The sequence below is a fragment of the Gymnoscopelus braueri genome (genome assembly GCF_963280865.1).
Source record: "Gymnoscopelus braueri genome assembly, chromosome: 22".
Taxonomy (NCBI): domain Eukaryota; kingdom Metazoa; phylum Chordata; class Actinopteri; order Myctophiformes; family Myctophidae; genus Gymnoscopelus; species Gymnoscopelus braueri.
Window position 1 is genome coordinate 25,278,359 of NC_137624.1, and position 20,897 is coordinate 25,299,255.

Sequence of the window (20,897 nt, forward strand, 5' to 3'; positions counted from 1 at the left end):
TGGCTTTTTGCATTTTTATTTCTTCACCATGAACTTCCAAAATCAAAAACAAATGATCAAAATACAATATAAACTTCTGTAAATCATTACACTGAATATCTTTATTTTCTCAAACAGAGCTAGAAACACTGAGCAAAGACAAAGTCCACATGGCTACTGACTCTGCTTAGTCTCCTTTGCTTTAGATGGCATATTATGGCGTTTCACAAATATTGAGCCTCCCCTATTGTCCCCAATCACACACAGTTCACTAGTTTGACATTTGCCAAAGACATACAGTACAGTGTCCAAAACGAGAAACCCAGGAGTTAACGACTGTGTCGCAAATTTTCAATTAACCACTTAAGCCCTATTCCACACTTTGTCCCACGACGTTGTCGCGTGGCGAAAATAGCCAATATACAAGCTCACACCTCGTCGCATCACGAAGCACCGAGCTTGTAGATATGCTATGCTATTTTAGAATCGTTCTGAAAATCTTCCCCTATAACGACATGCCCAAAATACAGTAGGTGGCCAGTGACTTTGTCCACTTTCACTTTCAAAACCTTTGCATCATGCATGTCACACAAACAGAATGCAATGCGTTTTGTTGATATAAGTTTGTTCATATAGAGTCCACAAATCCACCATTTCACTTCCACAATCCTCATTATCAAAACCATTGGTGTTGAAAATGGACAAAGTCACTGGCCACCTACTGTAGGGACACCAGGTTTAAAGTGGTACAACTTCAGTCCACAACTTAGTACACCATGTACAAACAGTAGTCAATCACCTCAGACTGAATGTGTATAGATATATGAAGGCTCGGGCATCTGAAAAAAGGGGAGGTGGAAACCTAAATAGTGAGAGGTCCTCTCGTTTCAGTGCCCAAGGTCTCACGGTCGATATGGCGAGTGAGTCTGAGATAATCCAATATCCACTCATTAGAGTGGAGAAAAGACAAGCATCCGTGCAGGAACCAAAACTGATATACCCCTTCCCACTTTTAGTCAAAAAAATGTGGATTATATGTGAGAGGTTGTGGTATAACATCCATCAGACATAATGTCGTATTCATTCACTTCCACAGGAAAAGCAAAGATACCTTTCCTTCTAAAACTCCAGCCTTCACTTGTGCGTTAGTTACCTTGCACTTTGACACAAATAATTCAATAGGCCATTTTTTTTTACTCCTACTGTGAAAAATGGGGACATAAATATATATATGGTATATAAAAATCCAGTATCCAACATGTTGAACTCCAAAACAAAAACGAAAAAAGAACCAGCAGCTGGGAGGAAAACAAAAAAGACCCAGAGTGTCTAATGCTGGGTGAGGTGTTTGTTGCTGGGGATATGATAGGCAAAAAACAAAACTAAAGTGTACCCTAGCATGGAGAGGAAGGAAGGGAGCGTCTTTGTGTCCTGGTAGGTGGGGGGGGGGGGCAGTTAGTGGTGCTGTGTCATTCTTTCAACCCACCCTCTTTCTACCACTCCTTCTTCTTCTCATCCATGGACACCCCTCCAGGCCCCAATGCCACCACGAGCAACAGGCCACCAATGACCGAGGTGGTCTGGAAGAAGTCGTACTTGAGGAAGTCGTGCATGGGCTTGTACGCCGCGACGGTCCAGAAGGCGTTGAAGTAAACATTAATGGCCAGAAGCCACACCACCAAGGTCAGTGCTGCCAGTTTGGTTTTGAAGCCAATGGCCACTAGGACGATGAGGGCAGTGCCCACCATGTTCTGCAGGATCTGCAGAAAAGCAAAAAGAAAGCAAAATGTTTAGTAAGGGAGGGTTTGTATTTCAATTGAACAGTATAGGTTACAACCCCCCTGTTGTGTTTGTTGAATCCACGGGGGGAAAAAACATCTTTATCTATTCAGCTCTTTTGGTGCAAGACGAGTGGGTGGCTGGCTCTGAAACAGTGGACGCTAAAGCTAATCTAATGCTGGTATAAAAATTAAAAAAATGGAGAACAACTTGATGCACTAAACGGAAGGTGAGATTCCAATGACACAATACAGTACATTTTGCATTAAAACATGAAACAAAAAAAATCCAGTTCGATACATTTTATTTAAATTAATTCAGTCAGAAAGTATTTATTTGATAATATTAATGTTAGGATTGTCATATTGTCTTTAGATGTAGCATTTGAATTTATAAGAACTATTTTTTAGCTATTTTAACTCTCTGAGCACACCCAATTTTCAGTGGGTTGCAGTGGGTGTGGCTAGCCATTAGCCTTCAATATTTGCTAGTACTGAAAGAAACATTGAGTTAGATTGCTAACGTAAGCCATGTTAGTGTCCATATTTTAGGCACATTTTCTAATGAGACTTTTTTTTTTTTGTGCGACAAAGAATATTAGGGCTTTACAACACAACAAATATAATCTCTGAAGCTTTGTCATGACATCTTTCTAAGCTTCAACCACAACAACTTCACCTACTATTCCACAACAGACCAACTGACAAATAACAGACAAGAATCCATTGGTTCTTTAATCAAATCAGGGTATTAAATGATGATTGCATTTCTTGCCGGAAGCAGATTTGCCGGAAGCAGATTGGTTATTATGTTGACAACCAGAAGGCCGGTTTCTTAAAGGGCTTCAATCATATTTGCACAACAGCAGCAGTTATAACATTTTGAGCACTTTACATCAATATGGGGGTAAATACAAATATTATATATATACATATTTATTTAATTGTAATGGATCCTGAGATAAGTTCCATTACATACAGTACTTACTGACGGCCCCAAACTACTTAGGTTTTTGAGATAAAGGGCCTTGATGTTTGTACCGGTCACAACAAAACAATAGTCATGAGCCAGTTGAATCGGCTTTCTTGACATCCTGATATTCACATTACCATGTCCTTTACTGAATCAAGAATCATATACTGTATTATGTTTTTACTTTAATTATCCTACATACTTAAAACAGCTTTTAGATCCATTTACAGCAACATATTCTCGTAGACACACTCTACAAAAACTTATTTTTTTACTGTGCCCAGCATTTCTAAAGAAATTGGGAGACGTGCTTTTAAGTTCAAAGTACTGTCAGACTGAAACAACTTTAGTTATCGATTTTATTTTTAAGATGATTCTATATTGGCATCATGTCTGCTTATTTGCATTGATTGTCTTATTTTATTTTATTTAAATGGAGAATTTCTAAGGATACTAGTATACTGATGTAGTGGGGTTTGAGATGCTCGAAGAGCCTTTATGTGTATGTCCTTGATATGTTTTTGTTCTGTTTTCTTGTTTTATGTTGTGCTTTGAGGACCCCCTCGAAAACGAGATGCTGCATCTCAAGGGGCTTATCCTCCAGTGAAATTTCAAATAAATAATAATAAATCTATTCATTTTCGGTGCACGACACCCGTATGCAACAAAGTATAAATCAGGCTATAGCTTAAATTGTTATTGTTGATACTCACAGAGAAGAAGTTGGCGTCAAAGTGCAACAGTGTCATGAACATAAGCACAAGGAGTATCCGGCCTCCCAACTGCATGTACTGCTTTGGTGAACTCTCTCCCATCGAGGGGACTCCAGCAAACATGCTCTTTCCTTCTGAACGAGACTCCGCCAGCAGCAGAAGCAGGCCACCGCCAAGGGCAAGGTTTCTATGGAAATGGGGGAGGACTAAGTTAATAACTAAAGTAAATACATGGGAACATTAGATATTATGTACTATGCTAGGCATATCATCATCTGTTTTTACGTCTGGAGACCCCTGTCCAGGACAGGCTTCAGACGTGCCTCCTCAGGAGACTTGGCTCAGATCTGAACCCCATTTGATTTGGCGTTAGGAACCCGTTGGCATACATGGGTCATAATTTCTTCAGTTTAGTCATTGCCAATTCCTCATGTATTGCTGAACAGGTGCATAGTGCCAATTGTGTCCATTGTTGTTACATGTACGCCACCTGGAGGCTCATTTTGGACATTCATTCTGATAGAAACACTTTTGATATTAGTATAAGAGAATTCTTCACTGTTCGTTGCCAGGAGATCATGTTTTCATTGTGATTATATATAATAATTTATAATATATTATATATAATCACAAATATATATTATATATATATAATCACAACTATATATAATCACAATGCTCCTGTCCCTCCGGCTTATGGAATGTAGCAGAAGAACTATATAACGGCTCCTATATTAGGGCATGCCACCATTTAATATGACAAATGTTTTTTCCCCCCCCAAAGCACTACTGACCCAAATCACACAGAGATACCTACCTCATCAAAAACTTAAGGTCCCATAAAATGCTGTACGCAATAGTCTGTAAAGAAAAAAGGAAAATATAGTAAATAAAACACAATGAGATTCTGTTGCAATGTTCATGGACTTGAACTAGAATGTGTGTGACATTCTCACCTGTGTAGCTATGATCCCGAATAAACCAAAGCAGGCATACTGTACAAAATTTCTACTGAGGATGAGGACACAACCACCTGTTATGACACATACAACAAAAGAAAGAAAGATGATTAAATACAGTGACATTACTGTATGGAAAAGGTTTTTCTTAATTCTTTGATTGATGACATTAAAATTGTAGCAGCTGTTGTGTTGTGTACTGTACTGTATAAATGTAAAAAAATAGTTAAAGGCAAGGTATCCTTGCTGTCAGGCACAAATATTGTATGTCTGCAAGCAGTATGTCCATATATATATATATATATTTTATTGTAATCTAATGCCATAGTTTGTCGTACAACAGTTTTTCGCAAAAGTAGCCGATCTAAAAGCTCATGTGTCCCAATGCAATTGTGAGCTTGTAGATCGGCTACTTATGCAAATTTTTGAAAATGAAAGTGGTTAATTCTGTGGGTTTTATACATACAGTACTATTTAACCAATGAAAAGTATAAACAATACATTAACATTTCCTGAAAGGTAACAGTTTTAGACATACAAGGTTTTCTCCCCGACAGTGACGACGATATGCAAAAATGTCCAACAATTATTTTTTAAATAGCGGAAATAGCAGATCTACAAACTCTGTTGTGAGCTTGAAGTAGTATAAAAGTGGTTAAAACAGCAAAGTATGATTTGTGTGTGGCTGTGGCTGTTGTGCACGTGGTATGTTGTGATTGGCTAATTGTATGTGGTGTGTAGGTGAGTGGGCATTCATACAGTACATGCAACTGGATTACTGCTCCTCCTGATATTTGCCCGTCTGTGAGGCGTCAGAAATGGACACAATGCCTTCCTGATTGATAGTTTTGTTTAGTCAACCGTTGCTTTTTAGCTTATCCATTAAACAGTACCGTAGTCATTAATGCAGTCTTTGCTTTTTTTACACAGAAAAGCCACCTCTGTGTGTGCTTATAGCATGCGCTTCCAGCGTTATGCGGTTTGACAACTGTTGTTGGTATATTTTAAACATTTACAATAAAACGCAGACACAAAATGGACTGATGACTTAGTGTACCTCAGTTACAGAAGCTCTGGTAATGAAGCATTTTCCTTCACTGAGAGAGATAAAGGCTGTTTATCCAAATAGGTACTAGAGCATGCTAAAGTTGTATACAACACTCAGTTGTTGTAAAAAATAAACATTCTAAAGTTACAAAAACACTTATTAAAGGTAATTCCACTCTCACCCTTTCTTTCGTTAGCTCACTTTTTTCACTATGTCCTCTCTCTCTCTCTCTCACACACACACATACACATGAGATAGCAGCTGTCAGTAGACTTTATACATTAGCCTACACATTCACTTCACAAAATACAGACTCAAAATACAGTATGTATGTGTTGTTATTAGACTACTAGGCACATTTATTTAATACAAAATAGAAGTTTTTCAGAAAATTTAGGTTAGGATTTAGAAATCAGCGTTTTAGCGTTTCAGCGTTTTTCAGACTCGCATTTCGCCCATTTTCTCCAATGAAAATATTTTAACAGACGGACTCACGCATCCCTAGTGTGCATGTGAGAGAGAGAGGGACATACTGATACGCAACTAATTTGTGTGAGCAGAAATACAATCGAAGAAAAACTGGGAGTAGTTCAAGGCAGAAAGGTGCGCAGAGTCCGCAGACCATAGATTTCACATCCTTGTCCCACCATGTCGGCTCTGCCTTTTACTGAGACAGCTGGCTGATATCGATTCGGAAACCTAACTACCTTCACTTCTGCCACAAAGGTTTCATGTAAATGGACCCACTATCAGTTTCTGTACCTTATACATTGTACAGCGTGACGACATGACGGGGCAACATTCCTGCCCTTTAACAGGCAGTGTAAAAGTTAGCACTTTGCTTGTTGGTATTGCATATCTTGTGAGGACCTGTTCATACAGTATTGAGCACTGGGTGGATAGCTATCTGTAATAATAACGTTTTTCATTAGGTAGTTAGGCAAGACCTTTGTATTTTTGTTACCCCTTTGGTTAGGAAAGTCAATTGCTTTATATTCAAACAACACAATACGTCGCTATGCGATGCATATAATGATTATAATGGTGTGCCCAAAATAGGGATGCCAGGGTTAATATAGTTAGGGATGACTTAATAAGTTGTTACAGCAGATTTTAAAACAACACAGCCTAAATCTTAAGTCTGTATTATGTGAAATAAATGCATAGGCTGTCATGAATATATAGTGTACCCATGCTGTAATCTCGTGTGTATGTGTGTTACAGCGAAGATCTCGAACAAGAGATGGGAGAAAAAGTGAAAGTGAAAGTGAGGGTCAATGGGTTTCACAACTTTAGCATGCTCAAGAACAGCCTTTGTCGCTCAGTGAGGGGAAATGCTTCAGTATTGGGAGCGTCTGCTACGTTCTCATCCCAATTTGTATTTTTACTATACTTTGTGAAATAAATGTGTAAGCTATAGTTGTAAATGTGTAGAAACTACCAATACGGCTGTCAAACACTGACACTGTTGTTTAACACGCCACACCTCTGCTCCCGGAAAGCCAGCATGCACTGTACAAGTATAAGCACACATGGGGGCTTTACTACGGCTCTGTTCGATTCTGTGTAGAAAGGCAAAGCCAGCATTAATGGAGACTCTTAGCTCACCAATGTTGCGCAATCCATGTGTAAAAGTGGTTTGTGTCAGAGCTAGCCTCAATTCCTGATCAGTTTGTTAACCGGAAGAGCCACAAGGCAATTGTTATTAGCTCCAAAAGTCAAAAGAGTATCCCTACTTTGGTCTGATCTTTTGCAGCGGGTAAAGTAAATAAATCATTCATTTATTTATTCAAAAATAACTAAAATAGCCAATCTGCAAGCTCACAACTTGTTGCATTCTGTCAGCTTGTAGATCAGCTATCTTTGCCACAAGACACCGTTGTATGACGAATAATGAAACAGGGCTTGTATGGTTAATTCCTAACTTGATATAAGGTCAATTCTATCATTATAACAGTGTCTTGGCTAGGCCTATGTGCAGCCCATCACTCACCCAGCTGCCCAATGAGGTTGAGTAGCACAAAGCAAGTGGCTAGGAAGTAGCCACAACTCCAGGTAGCCTCGATGTAGTCTCTCTGCTCATTCCACTGGAACCACATTCTGATGCCATCTTCCAAGAAGGTGCTAATGAGACACAGGCGTGCCAGGTGAGGCAGGTACTGCTTGGTTACCCGCAGAAACTGAAGTAAGAGTATAAAAGTCAAGTGGGTGTTATTGTGGTCATAAAACGGTGGCTAAAAAGCAATAAAATTAGATTACATGTTCACTAAGCCCTAACACATAAGGGGTGACTATCTTTAACACTCACCACAGGCCTAATAAGGAAGATGTGCAGACAAGTAAAACAAAATAAATAAGTTAAAACCTACAGTATCACAGAATCCTTATATTTAACACACACACACACACACACACACACACACACACACAAATGTAATAAATAAATAAAGTTATAATATCATGTGATGTGACTATATATATATATAGTCAATACAAATGCGTGCCATTTATGTTTGATGGTCTGTTAATAACACAGTTATAAACAAGATGGATTGCAGTGAATGAAGGAAAATGTAGTAACGATTTGCCATGTCCTGTCCTCCACCTTATCTGCAAGGCCTGTGGTGTCCCTAAATAGAATTCAGATCCAATCCAACTAGGCTATCCCAAAATGCTTGTATCACAGGAGAGAGGAGACAGGAGAGATGACCATGACCTATAGCTATTTATGGCTGTAGTCGCACCTCAGAGAAGATATACGGATTGAGTCATTTAAATAAACGTATCAAAGCCTGACTGTCACCCGTCACTAATTTCGAGCCAGTCAGCGAAAAGCTGAGAAGGAGAAGTGACACGGGTTGGTGTTATTTGACAACTAATCCGGTTATTGTGCAAATTAGGATGTGACCCATAACTGCAGTCAGTGTGAGCGGATAACACACATTTTTTACCACTTAAGTCCTATATAATTGGTTATACTACACTGTGAAAATACAATACCCGTTCACATCGTGTTGTGAGTTTTTAGAATGGCTATTTTAACTATTTTTTGACATTCTTTAACATTTTGATTATTTGGGGGCAAAAGAATGCTTCAAAAACATCACCTATTGACATGCCCCCCCAAAAATGCCAGGGTTAATGTGGTGTTTATGGTATGACTTTGCTGCCGTAACCCAGGTGGCCTTTAGTTTTGAGGACCTCTTTGAAGCATCTAATAAAGAATTCTGTAACTTGCTGTGGTCATATTGAATCTAAATCTAATTTATGTATACACCTTGTTTAGGTAGGTTAGGCCTATACTTGGAGCATATTTGTTCCAAAGACATCAACAAATTCCCTCCAGAAATCTTTTAAAGAAGAAATTACTGTAACTCTCTATTAAATCAGACAAAGAATGCACTTTGACCAACTCAAGGACAAATCAATCTTAACGTATAAATAGTGAGAACAGTAAATGTGCTGATTGATTTATGTTTTCTCTAGATGACAATGATGAGGAAATGTTACATCAAATCTGAAAACACACTGAAAACTAGGCAAAAGGCTATATCCACAATGGAAAGTGGATTTGTTTTGATGCTTGTTGTAATAATATAGTGAGATTTCAGCACTGCAAAAGTTCTCTGCAGTGTTCTATATATCACCAGACAAAAATAAACTCGGGCCTCTCTATGTTGTACCCCAAAATACCTTCTTTGCATACCTAGGCATTCAAGTCATTCCCTACTATTATCACGTTGCTGAATGTGTCACTAACATACTGTAGGCCACCCAAAACTTTTTCAGTCACCCAAACTCAATACACGATTAGATATAGATTGTGCTACAGTACAGTTGGGATAAAGTGATCATGACCTTCTCCTGCCCCTCCTATCAAGCAGTCCACATCAGCACTGTCAGACCTTTGACAGCCTATCAGAATGCACCAGCTCCCACATGGCCTGTTGTGTGGCATATGAATGGAGGAGCAGCAATTGGGATGAGTCTGAGCCCTGAGGGTGCTGTGACAGTCTAGAGAAACAGGCCACCCAGGAGAGTGTAGCAAGAAAATAAATGTACAGTTGTAGCAGCTGCCAGCTATCACTGATAAAGCATGCAGACTTGGTAGGAAAATGTTGACAACTGGGAGGTCTAATTTGTAAGTCACATTGCAAAAGTTCAACATATTGTGAAAGTCCAAAATGACTACAGTTTGGCTTTTTAAATGTCACACACATGAATACTTCCAATGAAAAAATAGGGTACTAAACTAGTGTAGTATTAGTTGGGCCAAATGTAAATAATACCTCTGATCAAGTCAATTGCAGTAGCTATCTAAGAATTATGTATTAAATAAGTCTCTCTTCCTGTCTATCAGTTGTCCTGGGTTACAGTTCTGTCATTAATTCTAGATATGGTTGGTTCAAATAATGAAGTTCAATGATGAAGTTGAATGGTGCAACACTTACAACCCCATATGTAAGGTTCACACTGCCTGCAGGGAAACTGCAAAAGCCCTGCAAGCTGCAACTTATAACGTTGGTTTCCCAATGAACATGGCCTAAGCCTCCCATGATGTTAAGCAACCACAGTGCCACTCTGCAATAGGAGTTTATTATGTTAGCCAACTTAAAATTACAAAACTTAATGACCTGTCAGGAATACTTGTTTGCCTCTATACCAATGGTTCTCACAAGTGGATTCCAGGACCATAACCATGACAGTGTACAAATAGAACCGCATTTGTACACTGTCAGAGTTAAGGGGAGACTTTGAAATGTAAAAGTTTGAGAACCATTGGCCCTATACTATACCTGACTGACTTAAATGGCCAAATGTGACGTCGTTAATGGATCTGGATCAGTAACAGACAGCTATCCAAATAGCTTGTCAGCATGACATTTTGCACACATGCTTAGTAATACGTGTGTATACCAGCATTGACTAAGTTAGTAGTCATATAATCAATGGCACTTTACCAGAACTGCTGCTTATGCACGCCTGAGTGCAGAAGACAAGTACTATAGTCACATATATAGCACACATTCTTGAAATGAATTTATTAAAATGCGAGTCATTTAATTTAGTGGGCAAACTTGCACAAAACGTATACATAACAACCCCATCGGTGAGGAATATTAGAGACGCCATTGAATAAATCACTTTCTTTTCCTCCACTGCATTGCACTGCCAACTTGTTAGCCGATAGCTAACATATAGCTAGAGAGAGAGAGAGAGAGAGAGAGGGCTAGCATGACAACTGGCAGCCCCAAAATGAAGTTACCTGGTCGGCCACGTCCTCGGCCGTGCTCATGAGCTCCTCCTGCCCCATGGTGCTTTACGATACTTGAGGCTCAACGCGACGCGATTCTCCGTGCGAGGAATTTTGTCCAAACTGTTTCTCTCCCCCGTTATTTACTTCAAGAATTCTTGTTTGCCTCAATGAAGGAGGCTGGGACGAAGGTGGCAAGGGTAGGTCAGTGACGTCACAAAGAATCGTCTGCGAGTAGACTTTACGTTGCAAGCATGACCCGTTTTCAAAACCACTCGCTCGGAATGTTCAGTGATGCAAGACGTACTCAATTTTTTTTTTACTTAAGTAAAAGTATCAATAATACTGCAACGTAGAAATACTCTGTTACAGTATAAGTCCGGGATTCTAAATTTGCTTGAGTAAAAGTAAAAAAAAAGTATTGGTGTGAAAATGTACTTGAAGTACCAAAAGTAGAAAGTACTCATTATGCAGAATGTCCCTATTTCACAAGTTTTCAAATTTATAAAATGTATACAAATCTTTTGAAAATGGCAGATCTACTTGAAGCTCGTAATGCGACGCATTGTTGTGACCTTGTAGATCGGCTATTTTCAAAAGGCCAAAATATATATAGGGCTGAAGTGGTTAACGTATGTTTTGAAATAATAATCAAAATCTACAAAGTAACTAGTAACTAAAATGTTCAAATAATGTTTGTAGAGTAAAAGTAAAATGTTTGCCTTTGAGATGTAATGGAATAGAAGTCCAAGTATTGTATTTTGGAAATACTCCAGTAAAGTGGAAAGTACCTCCAAATTGTTCTTAAATACATTGAGTTTAGTAAATGTACTCAAGTTACTTTTACACAATTGGACAGCGGCGCGGGTTGAAGTCATAGAGTTAAAAATAAGGGTTGAAGTGCCCAAATGAGACTGACGCGATTCTGTCAGACGACGCATCGTTGTGACGTCAACGTTGAATCCTTGGTACTTTGTGCCTAGGGACAAGGCCGCCTCCGCCCCACAATGCCTCGCGAATTAACGAGACCCCCCCTACATGGTTCTGCAACCGCTGTATGCCACGTATGCTGTGTGGATCCAGGACCAGGGGGTTGACAACATGTAGCTTTGTTTACCGCTTGCTTTGCCCATGTAAACAATGGGGGGAATTTTAGAACATTCTCTGAAATATGAAGCAACGTAAACATGCATCACACTGCTTTGTTCAGGCAACTGAGCAATTCAATTACATTAACCACTTAAAACCCACTCCACCTCCCACCCCTCCCCAGTGCTCTACAGGTCCAGTACTATTTCTCTCCACACCTACTTAATTGGCAGTCACACACTCTTTGATTGATCTTTATTTTACCTGTACACCTCTACACACGCATATTTGGTTGTCAGTTGTTGTGATGGCTGATGATGAATGAGACTGAGAAATATCAAGTTACTACAAGTTTATAGAGTCTTTGAAGAAACACGAGTAACTCTTTTATATGCTGGAGTGAGGTTTAATTAATTGGTCTGCAAGGCTACTGTAGAATACATGTCTTTATAAAAAAAGGTAGACAATTGATCAGTGGTGTCGCACGCACCCTTACAGTTATTACTCTATAATAGGGAAAATCTAACCTCGGCTCATTCCCAGTTTCATTTCCATCTCATGAGTTAAAGCCTGGCAACTAAAAGCTAAAACCTTAAATTACTTTGTCAAAAACCCAAGGTCAACCAGAGAGGATTTAGTAGAATTGCATGGCCTTGCCCATCCACAATTGTGCCACCCACATGCTGTACTGATCAAAAATGGAAGGTCAACCAAAGTTTTTTAGAGAATCATTATAGATTTGGCCTTGGCCATCCACACCTGTCGCCCAAGGCCACAGAAGCAGACATGACTCTTCCTGAGAGCTCTGCCTGGTGAAGGCCAAATGGAAGGTAAACTGTACATTAAGCTTAACTCACTGAGCGCCTCCACAAAACGCTGGTCAAGCTGATCCTGTGTAATCTCCACCAGCAGTTTGACCAGCATTCCAGCTGTTTGATACATCTTCTCTACGAGGGTATTAGAAAACCCCCACTGCTCTGCTGGTGGCTGTCTCCTGGTTCACTGTATCCATGATGGACCTTTCATTACAGATAATTATTAAGAACGTTTCAATCTCTAATGTTTACAGTATGTTCTTTAAATTGATGGGCTACATGGGAAAATGTGTGTGAACTACAGTAAACAAAATAAACATTTCTACATAGGGCAGTAGCTTAATGCAGAAAACCATTTTAATAGTTTCATTTTTATGGACATGGACAGACAAGATACTGTATGAAAACAAAGTTCTTCCCTGAAGTTGAAAATACCTGCAATTCAGTGATGTTATACTGTGTGGTAAAGGTAATGCATTCATGTTGTCGTTTGAGAAACGATTTAAGTCACTCAAAAAATGTTTGTTGACAAGATCTACAGTTCTAGCATCAAACCTTTTATCCTGTACATACGTAACACTCCAGCTTAAAAACAAGGGCTTTCTAGTGAATATTCAGTAATGAAGACCAAATATACCTATGACATAGAAATGCCATGCTTTTGAGCTGAAATTGATATTACATATCATGTCAACTGACAAACTGGAAGTTACAAAACAAATGCATTATTTTTCAGTTCCCATTTTTAACTTTTTCGCTTTTAACACCTCTTCTTTTAAACTTGTTAAACTTGAACTTCTTCTGTACTCCGCCACCCTGAAACTGAAGCAAACATCGATTTGTTGTCAGGTACCTTATTAAACGTAGTAAATAGTAAACAAGTATAATTACAGATATTTTGTGTAATAATGGTTAACCAAATTATTTGTTGAGCACTTTCAACCTGGCATCTCTAATTTGGGCATGTTTTCAAAATATTACAAGATCGCTATTTTCAAAATGTTTTCAAATAGGGCTTAAGTGGATAAAACAAAATAATTTATGTTGGCTAAAAATGACCAACTGAAACCAATATAATTTAGATAACAATAATAAGTATTTTGTCCTACAAACCTTCTTGCGTTTTTGTGGCGCCTGATTTTCTACCACCATCTCTTCATCATCATCATCATCAGTTTGAAAGTCATCTTCATCCTTTTCCTCCTTGACAGCAACTTCCACACCCTCCCCTCCTTCGTCTTCCTCCTTTTTGGGGAACAAAGATGCTGTGGAAAAGGTAAAGTAAAAATGTATTGCTTTTTATTCAAAACCATAAGCCTAAAAATAATTTAACCAATCAATATGAAAATATGAGCCGCTTTAGATAGGAAAACAAAGTTCTTGAATGTCAGTTTGCATGACGGATACTAACCAGGATAAAGGTCACTCATGCTGTCTTCTGAGTCACTGTGGTCCTCATCGCTGGGGTTGGGTTCCCACAAAGCATTTAGCTGTGAGCCTTTCTTCACCTCCCCTCCACCCTCTTCTTGACGCCTTTTCCTTAGGAGTCTGACTGGAACAAACTCAATCCCCTGTTGTATGCACTGTTTGTCTTGGGTCAAAATTAAGCAGAGAAATTATAATTCAGTTGAATACATGGATATCTACATAAATTGCCTTAAAAGTCTAGGCTGATCAGGATCCCTGCCTTGTGTACTGTATTCTCGCATAGCCAGACAATCGGAGATCTCCCACTGATACGTCTGGTTATATCTAAATTCAAATGTATGGGCTAAAAGTGTGTGGAAACAATTTGTTGATTAGAAAATAACTGCATTGCAGAACCAATGCAAAGACTTTAGCGTGGTCCTTCATATTGGAATGGTGATATTTGGTTTCAAAGCAGTGGCCGTAGGTTTGTCAGTGTAGATTTACTCAAATGTCCTACCCAGTCCCTACTTTCAATGTACAGTAGATGTCACCCGATGTATCGGTAGGTTGAGATCTCCAAACGTCTGGATACACAAGTCTAGTGAACTGTTTCAGTTCACAAATAATGTGAGTCTTCATTTATGATTAATATTTATCAACAGCCTATATGAGTGATGTCCACTTCATACTTAAAGGGAATACCACCAAAGTAATTTTTGCGGTTCATCGTCATTTGGGCCATATTAAATTAACATTTCCCAATCTCTGTCTGATGCAAGGGAACTATAATTCACGCTAATTAATGAGGCAATGCCAATATACAGTACATCTCCAAAAAGAGTGAAGTAAAAAGGATGACTAATCCTTATCCAGGATTGTTTTTAGGACTGACTATTGATATACATACAGTAGTGTGTGTGTGTGTGTGTGTGTGTGTGTGTGTGTGTGTGTGTGTGTGTGTGTGTGTGTGTGTGTATCCTGAACTCAAGTGGCATTACATTTATTAAAGTACATACATCTTTCCAAGGCCTTTTTATAGCGTTTCCCACTGACATGTTTCAGGACATGTTGTGGCTGCCGATTGAGGTGTCTTAGGGTCAGCTTACAGAAGAGTTGATTGCTGCACAACAGAAATGGAACTTGGAAGTCAGCAAAAAAATCAGCAACAGCAACACCCATATAGTCTACTAGTTCTCAAAGTGGGGTCCGGGGACCTCCAGGGGGTCTCGTGCTAAATGAATGATAGTTAGGAAACAAATGGACTCTCCATGTCTGTAACTCTGGGAGTGTACACATGGAACCAAATGCCATGTATACACTCCCAGAGTTAAATGAACATTGAGGATTTGACGATGTAGAAGATTAGGATCCCAGAGAATGTTTCAGTATCAAATGGGGGTCTGTGTGCTAGCTAGCAAATTTGGCTAGCCTTGAATCAAGACTATAATAGATTTTATCGAGTTTGACATTTGCATATATACGAAAGTAAAAGTCAGACTCGATAAAACACATCTATGATAGTCTTGATCCAAGGCTACTGTGTATGGCATAACTTGGGGTCCCGCCTGAAATCAACATGGTTGAGGATCACCAACAGTCTACTATTAAGATAGCATTGCGTGTTACTGTTACACATCACGTTCACATAAATGTAGGTCAAACCCAAGCAGGGGTTACGGCTTTGAGCTTTAAGATACTAATTGTAAATGTATATAATCAAGTGTTTTCTTACGGTTGTTTTGAGCTTGGCACTATATGTGGTTCATGTTGGCTGTAGCCGAACTCTGAGACAGCACTGAGTTTCTGGTACTTCTTAGCTTTGATGAAGTTCTGGAGCTCTGCCAGGTTGCAGGGAAACTCATGGTCATTCAGTGTGCATTTGATCTGAAATCACAATATCACATTGTTGTAAACAAAACAAGTGCCTGTCTGTTATGCTAGTAAACAGTGTTGTAAAGTAACTAAGTACATTTACTCAAGCACTGCACTTAAGTACAATGTTGAGGTATTTTTACTTTACTGGAGTAGCTTACTTCCAATTTTCAATATAACTTCTAGTCCACTACAGCTCAGAACCAAATATTTTACTTTTACTCCACTACAATTATTTGAAAACTTTAGTTACAAGTTACTTTGTAGATTTTGATTATTATTACAAAACATAACCACTTCATTCTATTTTCAAAAGAGTTTTAGACAATTTATACATTTGAAAACTTGGGACTTGGGACATTCTGCACAATGAGTACTTTTGCTTTTGGTACTTGTTAAGTACATTTTGATAACAATACTTTTGAATTCTGGACTTTTACTTGTAACAGCGAATTTCTACATTGCAGTATTGATACTTTCACTTAAGTAAGAAATGTGAGTGACCTTGTATTGTGAATTTGTACTTTCATGTACTGTTGTTCTCATGTCTATACTAAATAAAGTACATCAATCAATCAGTACTTTTTACACCACTGCCTTTCTGTTATGCTAGCAAAGCAACGTTAGGCTAGATGGCTAGCATTAATTCACATAACATCGTGTCATAATGTCCTCACGGACCTTTTTGTCTGACAGCTGGAAGAACGGGTGATTGAGAAGAAAAGCTTGGAGGTCTGCAGGTAAGTCCTCCATGGTGGGAGATAATAGATGTTCTGCTGGAATCAAATCAACTGTTATTATTTAGGTTTCTGATAACAGCTCTGCCTCTAGGAGCATTTCCACTTTCCACGTGGGTAGAGTACGCATGCGCAGCCAGTGTTCAGTGCCCGATAATGTGAGAGAAACAAGCAACCAGGTCTAGGAAAACCAAAGGAAGCAACTAGGGCATTGGTTCTCAAAGTGGGGTCCGGGGACCCCCGGCCCCAGGGGTCCTTGAGGGAGTTCCAGGGGGTCCCCAGCTAAATGATAGATTAGGCACCAAATGGACCCTTATGGGTCTGTAACTCTGAGAGTGTACAAATGCGGGTCCATTTGGTTCCATTTGTACACTCTCAGAGTTAAATTGACATAGATTTTACAATATAAATTGCGGTCCAAGTGATAGAAATGCCATTAAATGGGGGGTCTGTAGCCCTAATGCATGTCAAACTGGGGGTCCTCTAAATTAAAATGGTTGAGAATCACTCACTGCTAGAGTCGTAAAAAATCTTCTCTTATGGGGGTCCCTGGCATATCTTTTGAAATGGGGGTCCGCAGGCTAATAAGTGTAAATTTGGGGGTCCTTGACATGAAAAAGTTTGAGAACCACTGAACTAGGGCACTTAGGCCATAATGAGCACTTTAAACCTGTATTGGAATAAAATGTGCAACTACACTTTAGAAACAAGCCCCAAAAAATCTCAACCCGCAAGTACCAATATTAACAAGCTTATAATAAGCGGACATGGCAACACTGGCAGCGCGCTTGCTGTTTGTATGTAGATCCGGTCTAAAGTAGCGGATACGGAAACGATGACGATGTGCGCTCGAACGGAAAATATTGGAGCAGGTCAACTCTTACGCAAGATTGTGCGAAAAAAATAGAACATCTACAACTTCACGGCGCGTTGCGAACGGTTGCGAAGTGACTTGCTGTGAGCTTGTAGATCTGCTATTTTCAGCGCGCGACACCACCGTACGACGGAGTGTAAATCAGGATTAAAAGAAAGCCCCGGTGTGTGGGTAGCGCGAGCGAATCTTGTACCCACACCGGGCTTGCATAAAACATGATATAACAACGACAATAACAATGAGACTTTAGATACATTTCAACAAAGTGAAGGAACATTTTATTTTGTGATAAATCACTAATGCTGCGATCAGTTCAGCTGATCACATATATTGCAGTCATAATAATACAAAACAGTGCATTCAATGTGAACGATTTATTATGTAAATTTGTATTTAAAACTGTATTTCATGTAGTGCCTGCAGATGTAGTCTATTTTCATTTATTTATTTTATCTTAGGCACATACTTGGACAGACGCTGGTCCTCAGTCAGCTGACACTGACATACACATCCCATGATTCGTCTTGAGGACAACAAATAATAAGCTCTTGATTGATTTACTCTACTCTAATATCTACATTTCTATGGATTACATTGTTTGTCTCTGTTTGCGTGGTTTATCAATTGCTTGGTTTTAACTTGGCTCTATATTGTCATGTAGCTTGATGTAAAGCCGACAGGCAGCATAATAAACAATAAACAAACAGATTAAACAGGATCTATAAACCTCAGAATAATGTCTGGACCAAATGGAGATCCAGATATCTCCATAGATGAAGGTATCATCGACGACGATGAATTCAACGAAGAAGGTAATCAAGGTATAACAACTATCTAGTTAACTGTATTGTAATGTTTCTGTCACCTTGAATCTTTACACAGCTGTGTGAAGATGGAAAACATTTCAACATTAGAATGAAATGAAGCAACATTGCCTTTACACTAGTGTAGTGATTCTCAACCGTTTTAATGTCAAGGATATGCACTATAGGCAGTGATGGAAGAAGTACTCACATGTTTTACTTAAGTAAAGTATCATACCTCATTGTATAAATACTTAGTCTGTTACAAGTACAAGTTCGGTATTCAACTTTAGTAGAAGTACTTACTTGAGTAGAAGTACAAAAGTATTGGCATCAAAATGTACTTAAAGTACTCATTAGGTTTCAAATGAAGTATTCAATGTAAAATCTTTAAAAAATCTTTTGAAAATAGCAGATGGATAGTGAACTAAAAGTACAATATTTGCCTTTGAGATGTAGTGGAGTAGAAGTAAAAGTATTGAAAATTGAAAATACATCAAAATGGTACTCAAGTACAGTACCTGTACCTGAGTATATGTACTTAGTTACTTTCCACCGCTGACTATAGGCCATGGAACTCATCCATTTGATACGATTTTTAATCACAGGGAGACCCCAATCTACACTGTTAAATCCTCAGTGTTAATTTGGCAGAGCCGTAAGGGTCCATTTGGTTCCTAAACCATAAATCATTTAGCTGGAGACCCCTGGACTGGACCCCACAATGAAAACCACTGCACTAGTGCATTCTAGTGCATATTTGTGATATAAATGCCAAAATAAGAGTACCACCTTACTACCTACCGACCTGTTAGCTGTACATCTCTCTCAAATGCATGGTTTACTTGGTAATTGACATCAGTGGGACTTGTATCATGGTCACTGCTTAATCAGGACACAGTATGCCAATGATACGAGTTGCAACTGTTGAAGTAGGCCTTACAACTCATCTACATTGTAAAACATCATGTTTTATTACGGTGCACTTTATCGTTTCCTATTTTCCGTGACAGAATATGGTGCCATCAACACCATGCTGGATCAGATTAACAACTGCCTGGATGATTTAGAGGATCGGAATGATGCTCTGAACGGCAAACTGCATGAACTTCTGGAATCCAACCGTCAGGCAAGGGTGGAGTTCAGGGCCAAGCTGGACACAGAGGAGAACTCCTCTCCACCTGCCGATGGAGGACCAGACGAAGACATCGGGGAACCAAATGAAGGACCAGATTAGATACAGCCAGGCTGTGTTCAGTCACTGTTATGTAGATGTTATTCCATAACCAATTAAATACATTGATTTAACCCATAGATCAGTGACATGCTGTATCTACCATGTCCCATGTCTACCAGAGGACGCCCTGGATGTATTGTACCATAGCTGCATTTTCTTTTCCTTTTCCAGAAGATTTTTTGAAATCTCAGATCTTCTGTAACATTCCAGGTTCTCTGTCCTTGTCTACATGTATATGTTATGCAGACTGTTCCTTTCAGGAAGGTAGCATTTTGTCCATCCCTGACATGCCTGCATGCCATATGGCAACATGTTGGTACATGCTGTTTAAAAAACAAATAAATAAATAAAATAACCTTTCATACACCCTGACCGTTCTGTTCAGAGGCAAGTCAGACATTGCTTGTGCTTACATCATGGTCATTGTCACCTCCATTCCATAGTGGTGGTAGGTCACAAGAAGACATGGTAGGCTAAGGCTTGATCATTGCACACTGAAAATAGCCAAATTACAAGCTCAAAATGCACTAGTCTGCGACACATTGTGAGCTTGTAGATTGGCTATTTTCGGTGCGTAATAAAGTATCCATACTATTAGACTTGCCACTTTTTAGGTCAACAGTTATCACAGAGTATATGCAATTGAACTTTTGAGGTGTATGAATTGTTTGTTGTGAAATGTAAGTTGGCATATCTTTTGGTTTAATGGTTAATGAAGCATTCTGAAAATGTTCAGTGTTGTGTTACTGCTGTCATGGTTTTCCAAGTGCAGAGTTTTGGATAAATAAAACAAAGCTATGGCGATAAATGATTCTTATACATTTTTATAATAATTATTGTATTTTTCTATGAAGTATCCACAAAACGAGATATTAACAAGTGTAATTTATGTCGTAGAAAAAAACATGAAACGGCTTACTGTATGTGAAACATGTTTTCTTGGAAAACTAAGGTAATAAGCATTGAAAATCTGATGATTACAAACTGCACTTGCCTGTCAGTCGCATCAATTTCAAGTTTTTCAAAGGCCCTGAACACTTAGACATTTTCAATTATTCTGGCTGAGGTTTGAAGCTATGCTGACAATTTCACAAAACCTATGGGCCAAAAAAGAATAATGTAAAAAAATTGCCTTCTCTTAGAGGTGCAACAAAACTAAAAGGAGTGTCATTCAAACACAGCCCTCAATAGATTGTTCAGGGTCTTCAATAGCATTAAGTACTACTTCATGCCTGAGTCCACTAATACTGCCTGTCTGATGTAAAATTGTTTGAGGGAAAAAAATCCAATATGGTCTCATTTCATCTTAATTTCTCAGCCACGTCATTATTGCTACCTCATTAAATCACCAATAGG

At 38.9% G+C, this 20,897-nt stretch overlaps 3 protein-coding genes across 5 annotated transcripts; 1 reads left to right on the plus strand and 2 right to left on the minus strand.

Moving 5' to 3' along the window:
* Window positions 1-10,889, minus strand: surf4 (surfeit 4). 2 transcript variants are annotated; one of them, XM_080418705.1, is made up of 6 exons: window positions 10,717-10,889; window positions 7,444-7,630; window positions 4,400-4,476; window positions 4,261-4,304; window positions 3,444-3,630; window positions 1-1,739 (listed from the first exon to the last, which is right to left on the minus strand). In XM_080418705.1, exons 1-6 carry the CDS (start codon window positions 10,762-10,764, stop codon window positions 1,473-1,475), a joined length of 810 nt encoding a protein of 269 aa, XP_080274831.1. In that variant the 5' UTR covers window positions 10,765-10,889; the 3' UTR covers window positions 1-1,472. The 2 variants fall into 2 exon arrangements, with proteins under 2 accessions (XP_080274831.1, XP_080274832.1); XM_080418706.1 differs by lacking the exon at window positions 1-1,739 and adding an exon at window positions 3,046-3,074 and having other exon boundaries at window positions 3,386-3,630.
* A 2,063-nt stretch (window positions 10,890-12,952) lies between these two features.
* surf2 (surfeit 2) lies at window positions 12,953-16,732 on the minus strand. Its single transcript, XM_080419496.1, has 6 exons — window positions 16,572-16,732; window positions 15,751-15,902; window positions 15,035-15,138; window positions 14,020-14,199; window positions 13,722-13,873; window positions 12,953-13,430 (listed from the first exon to the last, which is right to left on the minus strand). Exons 1-6 carry the CDS (start codon window positions 16,641-16,643, stop codon window positions 13,341-13,343), a joined length of 750 nt encoding a protein of 249 aa, XP_080275622.1. The 5' UTR covers window positions 16,644-16,732; the 3' UTR covers window positions 12,953-13,340.
* Window positions 16,733-17,994: 1,262 nt separating this feature from the next.
* Window positions 17,995-20,807, plus strand: bbln (bublin coiled coil protein). Of its 2 annotated transcripts, none has more exons than XM_080419385.1 (2): window positions 17,995-18,322; window positions 19,318-20,807. In XM_080419385.1, the coding sequence occupies exons 1-2, from the start codon at window positions 18,238-18,240 to the stop codon at window positions 19,539-19,541; spliced, it is 309 nt and encodes a 102-aa protein (XP_080275511.1). In that variant the 5' UTR covers window positions 17,995-18,237; the 3' UTR covers window positions 19,542-20,807. The 2 variants fall into 2 exon arrangements, with proteins under 2 accessions (XP_080275511.1, XP_080275512.1); XM_080419386.1 differs by having other exon boundaries at window positions 17,995-18,313.
* Window positions 20,808-20,897: the final 90 nt, after the last annotated feature.

Excerpts from the sequence above, each read along its gene's own strand:
- surf4 (XM_080418705.1), bottom strand. The coding sequence starts at position 10,764 with ATGGGGCAGGAGGAGCTCATGAGCACGGCCGAGGACGTGGCCGACCAG. Across the intron at positions 4,305-4,399 it reads TCGGGATCATAGCTACACAG|ACTATTGCGTACAGCATTTT; the intron begins GTGAGAATGTCA and ends TTTTCTTTACAG. Across the intron at positions 3,631-4,260 it reads GACCTTAAGTTTTTGATGAG|AAACCTTGCCCTTGGCGGTG; the intron begins GTAGGTATCTCT and ends CCATTTCCATAG.
- bbln (XM_080419385.1), top strand. The coding sequence starts at position 18,238 with ATGTCTGGACCAAATGGAGATCCAGATATCTCCATAGATGAAGGTATC. Across the intron at positions 18,323-19,317 it reads CAACGAAGAAGGTAATCAAG|AATATGGTGCCATCAACACC; the intron begins GTATAACAACTA and ends TTTCCGTGACAG.
- surf2 (XM_080419496.1), bottom strand. The coding sequence starts at position 16,643 with ATGGAGGACTTACCTGCAGACCTCCAAGCTTTTCTTCTCAATCACCCG. Across the intron at positions 15,903-16,571 it reads TCCAGCTGTCAGACAAAAAG|ATCAAATGCACACTGAATGA; the intron begins GTCCGTGAGGAC and ends TTGTGATTTCAG. Across the intron at positions 13,431-13,721 it reads CGCCACAAAAACGCAAGAAG|TTTCAGGGTGGCGGAGTACA; the intron begins GTTTGTAGGACA and ends TGTTTGCTTCAG.